Source organism: Dinoponera quadriceps, unplaced genomic scaffold (assembly GCF_001313825.1).
Source record: "Dinoponera quadriceps isolate SergipeBrazil2010 unplaced genomic scaffold, ASM131382v1 scaffold2167, whole genome shotgun sequence".
Lineage (NCBI taxonomy): Eukaryota > Metazoa > Arthropoda > Insecta > Hymenoptera > Formicidae > Dinoponera > Dinoponera quadriceps.
In genome coordinates, this window is record NW_014556702.1 from 1,682,107 (window position 1) to 1,697,711 (window position 15,605).

The following is a 15,605-nucleotide window of genomic DNA, read 5'->3' on the forward strand; positions in this document are numbered from 1 at the left end:
AATGGAATGCAGCCAAGTTTATAGCAGATACACCTATTAGCGATATTGCATAATATACTCTAACCACCACCGGTACTGCGACTACAAGTAATTTCGAGAAACTATGCATACTCGAGTTTAATCTATGCGTCGCGTTTTATCACAAAACAGAATGTTAATTAGACACTTTCCTTCGCAAAGTTAACTCTTAACTACGTTAAACAAGACCGATCTCTCTCTTGCTTAAACAGAATAACGGCTGATTATTCTATATAATAATATAGTAATATATATATATATATATATATATATATATATATCCTATAATTATACAGGATATATATAATTGGACCAAAAGACAAACACGAAATAAATTAATAATTTTATTATTACGTTTGTTGCTACTGATACTATTTCATACACGATATTATCATTTTTTATACACATTATTATATTTTAATTTATTAAAGTAGAAAATATTTTAAATTATTTTGCAAACAATACAATATATTCGCAGACTTTTTGGCTTATAAAATAAACCGCTGCACACATATGGATTCCAAATTTTTATATTTTTCTGTAAAAAGGAAATCAAGACTAATCAGTACTTTTGAATTTTTATATTATTTCATATTCTTGTCTTTTCTCGTCCGATAATTACAAAAGTATAGTAGGTAGTCAGATATTACCGCGTGTCCGACTACAAAACCCTCAATTATTCAAACGAAGCATAATTACGCATGACGGTTGTTTGTTTCGCGTGTGATTGGCAACGGTGTGCGTGCATCGGGCCAATCTTGGCCGATTGTGTTTTAGGCACTTTGTACTTTCTCGCAGCGGGACTTGTTTCGTTAGCGAAGTGTAATACGCGAAGGAGACTGCAAGTAATTGTGGCAAATCGTTCGTTCTAGCCTTCACCCACTTTCTCTTTCATAGGCCGAGTTTAAGTTAACAATTGGATCTAAATATGTCGAGCCAGACTAGTTCGCGCATAGTACAACGCGGAGATATACCCATGTTCCATTATTTACAACATATTACAGTTAGAGTATGTTGTATCAATTTTCTCGAGTTATTCATAAAATTACTATTGATTAAATATAGTAACACACACGCGCACACACGTATTTGTCACATCATCTATATCCTTTTATCTCGCTCATCCCCCTTAACAAAAGAATTACAATGTATACACATAAGACTCGGTTGTTAATGTAAGGTGTAGAAAAGAATTCAATGCTTATTATTAAAATTATTAAAACTTGATTATCAGTGTCTGTACAATGAGCAGAGCGCGGGGAGTTATCGATGGAATGCGCTTTATAAATAATTAAATATTATAATATAATGTAATACGAAATATCAAAAAGCTTCTTAAATTGTATAAGTTATGATATAATGTTTCTCTTAAGTTTAGCACAGTGTGTCGCAGGACGTTTATCCATGACTCGCCGAAGGTTGCGTGACCTTCAACAGAATACATGTAAATATGATGTATTTGGAATCAGTAGTTTTTGTTTTAGAAGTAAACGAATCATATGACATCACTCGCTACTTCTAATTTTACTAAATTTTACTAAATTGCTCAAGTTGTATCTAAAAACAGTTTACGATATTTTTATGCCATGATTATAACGCTATAATTATTTGGATCGGTGGAAATATAAAAATTTTAAGAATGATTATCACATTTTATACATTTATATATGAAGTCAATTTGAAAATAAGAAAATTAACATATAATACATCTCGCCTCTTTCCATATTCTTAATTAATCCATTAGAATAAGCAATTTCTATATAACTCTATAACTGTAATACTAATTAGAGGAACTATGTTTTATGTTTCAGATCTGGTAGGACTTATAACCGCACAGCATGCAGGAGGCAGTTGCAGTTCGACTGTTCGCAGGTGCAGTACCAGAGGATCCGGTTCAGGTCGATCGGAATCGCCTCGACGGTAAGATCATACATTCTATATTTTTAACATTTCGTGATAAAAAATCGTTATGTAGCTATCAGAATAACCTGAATTATGATCGTAAATAGTCGATTCATTTGATCTCTACGCACTTGTTTGTCGTGTCCTTAAATCTATCTCGCAAAAAAATATTTTTTATTATAAACCGAGGTTGCAAAACCGGTTCTACCGTTCGGTGAATGCAATAAAAAATGGATTTAAATATTTTAGGTGATTGGTTATTTCCGAAATGTTTTCAAATCAGTGCGATTTATTTTGTAGATATTTTCATGTTAATTTTTTTCATGCATATAAATACCAGTCGTTGAGCGAAATATAATGGTATATGTAATTATTTCGCGAAATATATTGTAAAGTAGTTCTGTATTAGAATTTTATTGCTACATGTAAAACGTGCGGTAATTTCGTTCTTGTTAATAAATTTCGCGATACTTGGTTTTTATACTTGCATCTGCAGCATGATAGCACGCTTATTTTACAAGCGTGATATAAATTCTTTTTAATTATTTTTGAAGAGGTGTCATGATATGACAGATCATATAATAAATAATTTCGTGCATCTAATTAATTTACTCACCAGCTGTTTTTTATATACATTTGTGCATCACTATTATATCAAAGAAATAGAAATTATTTTGCAATAGTGATGATTATTTTTCTTATTTTCGCGTTAATAAATTCTTCCATCAGTCGTCAATTTATAATTTTTTTATATACACCTTTGTGTTGCGAGTGCAATGAAGTACAGTCCATATAGAATAATATGGGACGAATTCGTAATATTTTATATGCTAATCACGAATATGTTTCTGCAATGCTGTTGATAGATAAAAATTTACAAACTACGATTAAAAAAGTTACAAACTACGATTTTGTTTTGAACGTTTACTAAAAGAACTTGCATATTCTGTTACGAAATAAATCGATGGAAATAAAATTACAATAACTTATTACTTAACTGTAACTTTATATTACAAGCTTTTATATTTTTATTTCATTAATTTCCGTTAAAATATCAATATCGCATCGTAAGCAAAATACAAATATCGTATTGTAATCGATGTAGGAATATCACATTGCGATGAAGTACAGATATCACGTTGCGAGTAAAGTACGAATGTCGCGTCGCGAGTGAATTGCGAATATCGCGTCGCGAGTTAAGTACTTATATCGCGTTGCAAGTGAAATGCAATCGACGTGGGACGACATGCGAAAGTAGGACCGGTAATGCTGTTTGATGGACTTGATTACTAGACATCGAAGAATATTGACGCGACATGGTGAGTATTGAATTATAATATTCACATTTCAATATTCGTAGAGTAATGCATGGGTGTAGTCATAAATCGCACTGATATCGGGCGGACAAGTTGAGAACAATTACATGTATACATATTTTTTTTTAATTTTGTGTAGTATATAATTTTTTTGTTTACTAAAATTGTAACACTAAAAGATAAGTTGACATACCATACTGAGGAAGCGCAAACGATTATAATAAAATTTGATTATAATAAATAAATTTGTTTCATGAAAATTGCAGGGAAAGAGTATATTATAGAATATTATAATATATCTTTATATACTCATTCAATAAGAATTAAATCTAAAAATTTGTAGATAAGTACAACATGAACGGTTCAACACATATTTTTGAAATTTTCACAATAGGATGTAATATTTTCCTCTGTGTTATGTCATCAATAATATTTTCAAAGCAATAATTGGAATTAATGATTAATTATCCATGATCATTTAAAATTCAAATAAAAATTATCAAATTAACTTAGTATATAAACAATGAAGAGCTGTTTAGTATTGCAATTTCAGTAAACGCAAACGTATTTTCTAACCGACAATATTATAATAATTATATAACTTATTATAATTATATAACTTTTTATTACATCGTTACACACACATATATGTATCGTTCTCTTAATTTGTCTTAAAGATTTGTACGTATTTGACATTTTCTTTTTTATCTTTATACATTACGCGTATACCTTATAATAAGATGTTCGCAAAGCGTCGATTAACGCTTTAAAACAACGCTAAATTAGTTATCGAATTCGCAACAGCTAACTCAACTTGGATGCCTAATTGGCGGAGAAAGTCCTGTCAAACGGCGCACTCTGTAATTAAGCGAGCATTTAATCGCAGTGTGCACATTTCTGAGAGCTATAGTTCGTCTCCTGGGACCATTGCGAATAACTATAATGACGGTGAACCCGACATATTTGACGCGATGAAGAAGTACATATATGCGTTCTTTGTATTGCGTGTTACGTCTCGATTTTGCTTTCCATTTTACGATTTGATAAGCCGAAACATAATAGAAGGAAAACCAATTAAAGATGTTTGAGGAGAATTATAATAATTATAATAATTTAAATACAATTTGAACTGTTCTCATCTCGAGAGATGTCGATATATATATATATATATATGTAACTTTGATCTCTCTATTCTAAATTTTGAGTTGCGCATTTTTATTCATATTTATTGACTTGGATTATCATTAATAATCTGTATGGTAGTGTATGTTTATAAAATGAGATTATATATTATAAACATATGCGCGTATGCATCATACAGTTAATCCTTAATTTATTCGTGTTTTATTTTTTTAATATCGTGATATTGCATGCGCATAATATATTTAAAACGAAACTTATCCTTAACACGGCAGCTATGTCAATATTTTATTGAAGAAGCTTGTAAGCGAGATTACACGATGAGAGGTATGCCGTAACTCACTTTCGAACGCGTCATGCTTTAATTCGAATCGTATATCATATGCGAGTGACAAATATGATACGTAATTCATTATTATGCCACGCGTGCGAATACGTCTTTGATAAATACGACAACTTGATGTAATATTCATGGCAGTTATTTCGATTAATTAATCATTCTTTCATCGAATAATACCGTGCCGTCCATTATTGCAACTGGTGCTTTACAATTTTGAAAAGATTTTATCTGTTACTGTATATTATCTGTATACTAAACAAAAATTTCTGATGATTATATTTCTTATCTCAAGCGTCAGAATAAACAAGGTAAATATTATTTACGCGTATAAATTACAATTCAAATTTGAAAATTTATTTGTAACGATAATCGAGTAAATTATAAGTTGAAAATTTGTTTAATTGCGTTTCTTATTGCGCAAGAACTAGTCGTAAGAACTGTCAGACAGGAACTTCAAAACACATCTGATGTTCTTATCTTTAGCGCACGTGAGTTACATATTTTTAGTGAAATATTGCCCGCTATTTCGCGAAAAATATTAGCTAGTTCCGGAAGCGACTCTAGTCTATCGATAAATGCAACATTATCATGCGATAAACTTTCTCGCATAATTCAAGCCGCGCAGAAAAGCTACACGGTTTCTTAAGGTAACATCATAAATCAGAGTACTTAATTTACTACTTGAGCAGCCCACGCGCTCGATTCTTGTCAACGTATTGAAAAATTGTCAGACGTTTATAATAATTTATCCCGCTTTCACATATGGGAAACAACAACACAGTTCAGTTCAAGCGCAGTTCAAATTTTGACGAATGCACGCCGTTTGCACGCTTTCTTACGCTATGCCATTTTTTCCTCGCTGACATGTATCGAAATCGCTTATTTTCCGTTGATACACGCGCTCAGTTGATCATAAATGCGTGTCGACCGAGATTTCTTGAATAAATATAGACTTATTTCACCTAACTATATTTATAGATATATATTTTCTAATTTCTAAGATAATTATAAATGAAAAGTAAAATAAATTATTGTACTTGACGCAGTCTTCTGTATACGGTAAAAAATTTTATATTAAAAACAGTCCACTGAAAGTTTGTGTTACTTTAATTACATGTGGAATGTGTTAAAAAATACACAAATATATTATATTAACACATTTAACATATGTTGACAAAATGAATATATTAATTTAATATTATATTCGTGTACCTTTTAACATATTCTCCATGTTAAAGTAACACAAAATTCAATGAACTGCTTTTAACACAAAATTTTTTACTATATATGCTGTCATTTGAAAAACCGTATTATTTTGAAAATTTTAATCAGTAAAAAAGGATAAAGATAAAAAGTGGCAATATTTGATATATATAGAACAAAATGGATGCGCTTACTCAATTCGATTTTATTTATATCTGTTTGTATAAGATTTATAATAGCTACAAATTACACTCATTTAGTCGACACAGATTTCGCGATTTACGTTCGATTAACGCGATTAACACTTGATTTACACGCGTTGAACTCGATATTCGCTGTCGCATGGCTATTACACGTTGCCCGTTTTGGGGTGACGTAATATCAGCGCATTTATTACCGATAAAAATAAAAGGGGAACAGGTGCGTGAATTTCGTAATAGTGGCGTGCTATTGCACTGCCGAAGCAGATAATATGCCATTTTGCGTATATCGACTTTTGGTAACGAGATTCCGGGCCGTTTTTGTTATTTAATCCATCTGCGCGATTAATACACGATCTCAAGTGCAAAATGGAAACTTTATAGTCATCGGTTGATCGAGTTGAAGCAGTGAAAGGGGGACTTTTCTTCCGTATAAATTATTACAAATAGTGCGCAATTTATCGAAATATTCGGATAATCGGTGCGGAAGTAGAATCACGGCAAAACAGAGGTTTAATTTCTATTGCAAAGACGGTGATCGCTTCTCTTATCTTTACGATTGTGATGGAAAATTTAACGCTTAATCAATGCACGAAGTCTGGAATCCAGACCAGCAATTTTCCAATTTTTGTCGTTTTGTTAAAGGAAATAAACATATGCTTGCTATACGATATTTTATGTGCCTGCAAACTGAAATTAATACGTGAAACAATTATTTAGGTCGACTTAACGTTTCTTTTTGGTGATAAGCTAAGAAAACGCGAAAATGCAATTTGCAGGAGAAATACAATTTTCTTTAGATCGTCATATTTTAAAGGTTTAAAAAATAATACACTCGATTTGTCTATATTTCCAATATAAATGTCAAAATTTGCATATTCTATTTTGAAGCCGTAAAAATCTTTTAGATATAGAAAGGATTTTAGTATGTTGAATCACTGATAATGAATATTATCAAATTGTTTTCAAAATTTGTTTATTACTTGTTAAAGTCACCAATTTATTACGTACATGCTGGAACGAAAACATCAAGATACAACAAAAATATCAAGACACATCAGATTGACAATAAATTAGGTGGTCCTTGCGTTACCTTATTAACACTTTAATGGCCGCACGTCTACGCAGTCAAACGTCGCCAGAGGCAATATTTTTGAAGAATTAATATAAAAAAACTATATTAAAATTCACGAAATAATTCTTGTTTACATTCATAAATCATCACACAGAGGGTGTGGTACTGGCCAAAAATTTTCGGCGGTAACATCACACACATGTTGTGTGAGCGGCCATTAAAGTGTTAATATTTATCGCATGGGAAATTGCGCTCTCTCAACATGTAAGCGTATGAAGTTAAAATATTTCTACTTCTTCCACAAACTACATTTTCATGGCGTTAAGTGGATTACGCGTTGGAACTAATCTTCATAATCGTATCTTTTCCTACTTTTCGACACGCGTTGGGTTATCGAGTCACAAAAAGTTGCGACACTTTCGGTTTTGTTGACTCCAACAAATAATTGTTCTCCGCGCGAGATACAAATTTCTGCGTATAATGCGCGGGATTATCGGGTCGACCGTTTTCATGCGAAATATATTAGTGCGCGACGTGAGAATCGCGATATAATTCCGTGACTGAGACATTTCAGATATCTGATTTGGTAAGACCTCGCGCAGCGTGATTGCGCCGCGACGTTTACTGCCATACTTATTATTACGTGGTTCAATCTCAGGACGGAAATGCCACCGGTCGGACAGCTGGTAAACGTTATGAACGCTTGCGGTTTTTCTAGTTTACTTTAGCCGCATGAATCTATTTCTATTTGTCATTATACTATTCGCCTTACCGTGTTGCGCGGGTCTCGTTACATAGGGATCATAAATAAAAAAGTGTGTTTTCTTTTTTTTATAAGAATTACATTTATGTATATTTGAAATAACGTATAAAGTCAAAGTACAAAGGATTATTTACGATCGTTAATTTTAAAGTGCAAAATTTTTTACGAACCGAAGCAATCCAGAGAACGTTGGAATCGCCGAGCAGTAATTTGCGGTGAAAGAACATTGCAACTTGTCGATCTAATTTCTTTTTTATTGGAAAAACACAGGGCATGTATCACGGTGACGCGATTGATGCGGAGACTTTATGAAGAAAGCGCCTTGCGCACTTGAATGTGGTGCGCTACTTTGCGCACAGGGCAAATATCGTCCAGGCGTTCGCCGCATTCGCGCGTTAAAGAGCACGCGGTATCTGCGCAGACACACGAGATACTTAATAATTTATCGCACACGATTTATGTAATTACCAAGCCTCTCGATACTTTCACGCGTAAACTCACGGAATGAAATCCCGGTGATATTCGTGCGACGGGAAAATTATAACTTTCCACGCGAACGTAATCAGCGATTAGGGATAATTGCCTCGGAGCTTTGCCCGTGTACCCGTTTCGCCGCGACGATGAAATTTGCATCGCTGCCACTTTATTCGCGCTGGGCGCTGTTCCGATTTATCAAGGTGTTCCGAAGGCGATTCCATTTTCACTGCTTCTGGCGTCGATCGAAAGCGCCTGGAAGTCTTTGCCGGTCTTTATCTCAGATGATGAAAGCCGCCAACCGTCCACCAACGATACCACGGATGATCGTAAACGCCTAATTTTCCACTCGGCTATAGTTTAGTAGTTTGCAGAAGCGTACGTTGAAGGCGATGAAGAAGGAACGCACTCATGCGGGTGTTGCCAATTGCATGGCGAATCCCGGCCTTGGTGCGCCCATCTTCATTATCAGTTCTGCTCGTCTTAGTCGCCGCCGCCCGACATGACTTCCATAAACTCTGAAAACGCGTAAAACGCAGTGGGCGTTAGCATAATCAGACGGCGCCTCATGTTTCTCGCAGTTGCGAACTTGGCGAACCACCTAAGGCGAGAGACTTATTGAACGTTCGATCGACTTTGCTATTAGTGTTAGTTACGCTGAGTGCAACGCCGACATTGACGTGCGCGAATCGAATTCCCTTGGCTCGGGGCTCCGTAACTCGAGTGGATTTTAAATGAACTACTTGGCTCTCGAGACGTGTAGTACGTTGTTTTATCTTGCAAATTACATTTGTTGAGTAAAGCCCATGGAATTTCTCGAGCATACTATTTAAGTGTCGCTTAGATTCTAAACACATGTCATGCTCTTTGCAATTAGTAACCGTCAACTTAGAAATGTTTCTTGAGTATGGGTTATTGTGTGATATATGTAGTGTTAAGTGTATAAAAACTTCCGTGTCATTTAAAATTAACAGAAGTGGTAACGGTAGATACAAAACTTGTTTTATTATATATATATTTAGTGAAGACTTTCATTATAGGAAAACAAAATGCACATATTTTATATATAATTAATCCAGGACGTCACATTTTATGCCGATTTCACCAATCTAGGTGTACTGCATTCAACTATTTTCAACTATCAGTAACTTTTCCAAAAGTGAATATTTTTAAACATATTGTTTTTTTAATTTAAACTACCAAATGTCAGAAACGCGCTTGTGTCATCGCAATTATAATTGATGTTTAAGAAAAAGTTATTCTGGAAAAGGCCTGTGTAGAAGTTTCCTAAATCACAAAAAAATGCTATTTGTTTAAAAAAGTTAAAGTATTTTTTATAAAGCTGTATTATATAAACTTTTCAGAAAAAATAAGAAACAATGATATGGCGCAAAAGCATCCATATTACACATGTAGTGTACCTAAGATTAATTTTAATGGAGTCCCCTACATCTATTATATAACCGATGGGGCTACTAAACGCAACATGGGGAGTCATAGAGAGAAAACAGTTTTTTCTTCTTCCAATTTTAACCTGCCTTTCACTATATAGAAACGACGGGCATTTCAATAGTAGCATGGGTGTGATACACCCAAATGTGGTGTCCTAGGGTTAATATACAATCAATTTTTTATATTCAATCTTTAAAATATCGAGTTTAAAAATCAAATTTTCAATAATTAGTTTAAATGTTAGCTCATTAGTTTATTGCGTCTGATTGTCATACAGATTAAATTTTTATATTCGGGATTAATGAATATCATGCAGTGCTAAAAAATATAGGAAACTCCATGAAAGGACATACCGTCAAAGTCAAGGGTCCCTGAACCGTCGGCGTCGATTTCCTCAATCATCAGGTCGAGTTCCTCCGGCGATAGTTTGTCATCGAGTTCGTGAAGAATGTCGCGAAACACGGCGGTGGTTATATAGCCGTTTCCCTCTTTGTCATACAATCGGAATGCCTCGCGTAATTCCTGCTGCATTGCTTCCTGGTCCTCTTCTACTAAGAATCTAGCAGCCAACGTGCAAAACTCCTCGAACTCGAGTTCTCCGGAGCCTGTCGACGGTAAAGATATGTGCATAAAAATGTCAAGCATGCAATAGCAAATAATAGCATAGTCGATTGAACATTCAGTAAGTCTCTCGCTTAAAGTGGTGAGAAGACATCGTCGCGAGACTGGTAACTTTTCACTCACCATCTTCGTCTACTTCCATGATGATTTCCTGTAACGTGCTTTCGCTGAGCTCGTGGCCCAACATGGTCAATATCGTACCCACCATATCGGTACCGATGCAACCCTTCTTCTCATGATCGAAAGCGTCGAAGGCTTTCTTCAGAACTATTTAGGGAAGCGATAGTTCAATATTTCAGATATTTTTACCCTGATAAATTTCACAAAAATATACTCACGAGCTAATTGGTCTTTGGTTAGGTCTTCCTGCAATCGTGAGAGAAATAGTAATTACTATTTATTATCTATGATTATCCAAAATAAAAATAATATCAGCTCACTTTCGTCATAGAAATTATATTTTCAAAAAAGAAATTGGGATATAGATTTCTTTATGTATAAAAATTTATTAATTTGCATTTTGATTGTGTTACACGAATTTTAATCGTGCGTTTGTTTAGTGTAACTTGTGTCATAAAAACGTCACGTTTAGAAAATTTTACGCTTGCGTTTGTAAAAATTATAAGACTTGCCATAGCGATGTTAACTGTACGCGCTTTCCACGGTACGTTGGTGTCGACGGTTTATCCGGGTATGCACCAGATTCTGGCTGTGTACTTCTGTTTTAAGTGGTCATAACGTTGATCCCTGGCACGTGATTGACCAGGTAGTACCTACATCCCGAGTCTAGCGGTTTTCAAATTCATCGAGGACGTTCGCCCCACTCCGACTAAATGAAAGCGTTTCAATTGTGCAAATTTCGGTAACATACCTAATTTCGAAAATTATCCATGCCTCTAATAGTCGCTCGTTCGATTTGTCGACGAGCGTTTCAAAAATCCCGACGCTTCCGCACTTGACGAATTAATAGGGACGCGTTGCGCGCGATTCATCTTGATCGTAATAATTAACCGTATCACAAGTCGTTCAGCATCCAGATGCAGCTGCATCGATTTGATTAAAAATTATTTAATCTTTAATCTTGAGAAACGTCAATTACCATAAACTAGCCTCGTGTTTTTCGACGGAAAGCCATTGATGAGACGCTTTATGCCGCTACTATTGATGTGTACGTGCCGCCGTAATAATCGAAACCTCACAAGCGGTTTATTGTGGAATTTTGCAATGTCCCGGAACATAGAAATTTATGAGCAACACGATGTGTGGCCGGTTGTGCGCTGGTTATATAACAATAGACAGACAGATTTGGCTCATGGCCGGAGATGGCATGGATAAGACAGACCTAAGACGGTTCTATACAGCAACCATGCACGTCTTTATTCTTAGCCTTCTAATTATAAGCTCATAAAACCCGGTGGCTGCTATTATATTTAGACGATTTTATCGTCCATTTCGGAATGCTACGGCTTGCTGTCGCGCGCATTGTCGAGCTCTCCCGTTAAGAGGCACGCGCTATTTCGTCCCGAAAGTTCACAATGGATTACGGTTGCTGTTACAGAATCGGGCGTATAACGTCGCGTCTGGTGCGTGCGAAGCACGTGCACTGCCACTGCCAACAAGTGCACGTTATATTTTCAGGTGTGACTTACATCGATGACAACTACAATTAATTATAAGCTCTACGATACTGTGAGGGATTACGGAGGTTCATAGAAGCACCGCGATTTCTCATAAATTTAGAAACTGAATTCGGTAAAAAAATGATTGTAATTTTCACAAGCAGTTTGGTATTAGGAAGATACTTGTGTGGATAATTATACAATTGTAGTTTGTTATTAATTTACAAATATTTCCACAATATAGATTTCATTTTAATTAGTTTAAATAATAGGTTTAATTTTAATTCCAAATTTTATTTTTATAGAGAAAAATTACGATACAAATTAAACATAATAATTAATATAATAACAAATAAATATAATAATAAATTAAATATAATAAATAACAGGAAATATAACAGGAACTAATTTTTTAAAATATTGTTATTATTTGTATGAATACACTTCTCTATGCCATTTTTTTGAGTTTTTAATATTTTATACATGTTCTGATATAGCCGAATCATGACATTTTATTCACATATATAGTTCGCTTTATAGCTTTTTAAATTTGTATGTCTAGTATACGTCATGTGGGCAAAGTGTATTATAAAATATTTCGACATTTGATTGAATTACAATTTATATTTGACGATGCAGTGCCAAAATCCCTGTACATAGGATAGTGTGCAATCTTGGCAAGCTAATAGATCTATAAATTCCGCGATACCAATAACTGTCGCTAATACCGCAAACATTATCTCAAATATCCGAAAGTTTCTCTTCTAATTTATATTCGACATAGATATTCACAGATATTCTTAATGCGTATTATTACGTTAAAATCTTCGAGTCACGATATTTCACGATATTTCACAAAAAATTTATATTACGGCTACTTTTTTTATCTGATAAACGAACGAACTGTATATTCTGTCAGCGTCACGTACAATCTCGAGCAGGAGATTTCGGTTTGTTTGCATAGACACACTTGCTGTGTTCGATACGTGGGCGATAGACGTCCACATCGTGCCAAAGTCGTAATTTATCCTGTCATGACCTCCATGAATTCTGAAATGTAAACGCCGAATTCGTCAGGTATGCATAGGCGAAGACGAAGTGGATTAGCACCTGTGCGCTACACACGATTTCTCACCTTCGAAATCGAGCGTGCCAGATCCGTCAGTGTCCACCTCCTCTATGATCATATCGAGCTCCTCTGGAGATAGCGCGTCATCCAGCTCGTGAAGGATGTCTCTGAATACGTCGGTAGTAATGTAGCCATTGCCTTCCTTATCGTACAATCGGAATGCCTCTCGTAGCTCTTGCTGTATCGCCTCGGTATCGGTTTCCTCTTCGAGAAAGCGTGATCCTAACTTACAGAACTCGTCGAATTTTAATTCGCCAGTTCCTAAAACCGAGTATAATTTTTCGATGAGACTCTTCCGATCGCGTATCTTCGAAGTATTCGTAAAATCTCCTTGTAATAAAGAATTATGTTATATGGATCATGCTTTGAATAAAACGTGAACTTAAGAATAACTTTTTTTGCAACAGATATATTTTCAGATATGGCTTTCACTGCAATAGCTGAATAACGAGGACTTGAATGTAGTTGGCGAACGTATAACTGTAGTTTTTTTCTCAGTCTGTTTTCTTGTCTGTGCATGTGTATTCATAATTTTATATTTACCCCATGTGTCAATCTCCGAAATAATATTTGCAAGTTCGTCCGGTGGAACTTCATGACCAAGCATACCTAGAATTGTGCCCACCATACTTGTGCTGATACATCCTTTCTTGTCGTGATCGAACGCATCGAATGCCATTCTCAAATCTGTTTGTGAAAATTAGTTCTTAGGTCTTCTATGTATTATGTTTCTAAGTACGAATCGATAAACTAATAATTGATTACAAAAGTTACGTGTTATTTGTGATGTCTAACAATACCATGAAAATGATATTAATTTAATGCAGAAAAGTATGTACTTACGGGATATTTGATCTCTGCTAAGTTGAATTTCCTCCTACAATTGAACGAACACTATTAATCATTAACTTGTTACTCGTTGTTCTAAATTTCGAAAACGTAACGCTTTATTTGAATAAAAAATTAATATTTGTTTTCTATTTAACTTATATTTTGATTATTGGAAATATATATTTAAAAAAGAACCACACGCACACACAAAGCACTGTGAGAAACTTTCGCGATTATATTTCTGTAGTGAATTTGCGTGGTCTGCGAATATTCACTACCACATAAATTTACACGATAATTACCATATTGTTAAAGTTCTCGCTAAGACAATCACGAAGTACGACGGACGATTTCGAACGAATCTCTTTCGTGCAACTAACTCACTGTGCCGGTGAAAAAGTCATACTGAGCCTTAGTGAACTAATTAGCAGCGTGATACAGTTGCATACGTACGTTCGGTGTCAATAGATCACCACTGATCATGTATCATGTATCGGGGATCGGACAAACTCGCTATAAAAAGATTTTTATTTAGAACGCTCTTTCACAGCTGTCTATTTGCGAAAGAATTAACACACTGATGCAGTGTGTATGAATACATGGGTTTTTAATTAAAACTATAAATTTTTCGAAAACTTTATATTATGCAACATTATTAACTGTGAGGAATATATAAATAACGTCGTCGTTCACATGAAAAAGTCGCAACCGCGAGAAATTGTAATATCGGATACATTGCACTGTTATCGATCTCTGTATAGTTTTATTTCGATTCTCGGATTTTCAAATAGCACTGGATTTCTATAGTAGAGTTGATACGTACGAATTTATTGTTCTATTTATATACAGAAGTGATAACTGGACGGAATCCATAACATACTTTATAATATTTTTAACTGGCATGTATATGAACGCATATATCGAATCAGTTTTTACGCTGCGCACGGTAAAACTATTTACGAACATGAAAGCAGTTATACGTAGCGCGCATCATAGATATAGCGGTTTAGTATTGGCATTGCATCCTTTTAGAGGATTGCAGTGGATTGCCGAGCGGCCGCTGAGCGAAAAAATCGTCTGGCAACTATCTTTAACCTCGATATATGTATGTTAATCTCCACTGGCCAATCAGATAAAGCTTCGACGTTAAATCGAACTACTGACCTAACGGCTAAAAATAGTCCTCGGTAGAGGAAATCGCTTCAATATCATAATAACCGACTCATTGCAGATTACTAAGTTTAGGATAGTTAAAATCATGATTTCCTGCCGATCGTGTCGATATTATTCTATATCTGTTTATGATCATATGTTTTCTCAAAATCTTTTCAAAAAATTTTTCTCCGCTGTTTCCTTTTTTCCGTTCAATTAACACACAGTTTACTCTTTGAAACATTAGGTATAATATTAGATATAACTGCACGATATCACAAACAATAAAATCACGATTATTACATTAATTTAGTGATTGAATTATGAGAATATCCTAATCAAATTTTCGAAATAAATTCATTCCAGATTG

General features: G+C 34.6%; 3 protein-coding genes across 3 annotated transcripts in view; 1 reads left to right on the forward strand and 2 right to left on the reverse strand.

The window, feature by feature from the left end:
* Nucleotides 1–1,390: 1,390 nt before the first annotated feature.
* The window catches only part of LOC106747961, a 100,436-nt gene continuing 86,221 nt past the window's right edge, over nucleotides 1,391–15,605 (forward strand). Inside the window, exons 1-2 of the mRNA XM_014626019.1 lie at nucleotides 1,391–1,462; nucleotides 1,830–1,938. The gene's annotated coding sequence lies outside the window, so the exon portion shown is untranslated. The remainder of the gene's footprint in view (nucleotides 1,463–1,829; nucleotides 1,939–15,605) is intronic.
* On the reverse strand, nucleotides 7,079–11,233 carry LOC106747971. Its single transcript, XM_014626060.1, has 5 exons — nucleotides 11,137–11,233; nucleotides 10,843–10,870; nucleotides 10,628–10,771; nucleotides 10,237–10,488; nucleotides 7,079–8,949 (listed from the first exon to the last, which is right to left on the reverse strand). The coding sequence occupies exons 1-5, from the start codon at nucleotides 11,137–11,139 to the stop codon at nucleotides 8,915–8,917; spliced, it is 462 nt and encodes a 153-aa protein (XP_014481546.1). The 5' UTR covers nucleotides 11,140–11,233; the 3' UTR covers nucleotides 7,079–8,914.
* Nucleotides 12,701–14,475, reverse strand: LOC106747972. The gene is made up of 5 exons (XM_014626061.1): nucleotides 14,386–14,475; nucleotides 14,096–14,129; nucleotides 13,796–13,939; nucleotides 13,259–13,513; nucleotides 12,701–13,173 (listed from the first exon to the last, which is right to left on the reverse strand). Exons 1-5 carry the CDS (start codon nucleotides 14,386–14,388, stop codon nucleotides 13,148–13,150), a joined length of 462 nt encoding a protein of 153 aa, XP_014481547.1. The 5' UTR covers nucleotides 14,389–14,475; the 3' UTR covers nucleotides 12,701–13,147.

Coding starts and splice junctions, on each gene's coding strand:
- LOC106747971 (XM_014626060.1), bottom strand. Junction 10,772..10,842: donor AACCAAAGACCAATTAGCTC/GTGAGTATATTT, acceptor TTCCCTAAATAG/TTCTGAAGAAAGCCTTCGAC. Junction 8,950..10,236: donor AGGGACCCTTGACTTTGACG/GTATGTCCTTTC, acceptor ACGCGTTTTCAG/AGTTTATGGAAGTCATGTCG.
- LOC106747972 (XM_014626061.1), bottom strand. Junction 13,940..14,095: donor TAGCAGAGATCAAATATCCC/GTAAGTACATAC, acceptor TTTCACAAACAG/ATTTGAGAATGGCATTCGAT. Junction 13,174..13,258: donor TGGCACGCTCGATTTCGAAG/GTGAGAAATCGT, acceptor TTTACATTTCAG/AATTCATGGAGGTCATGACA.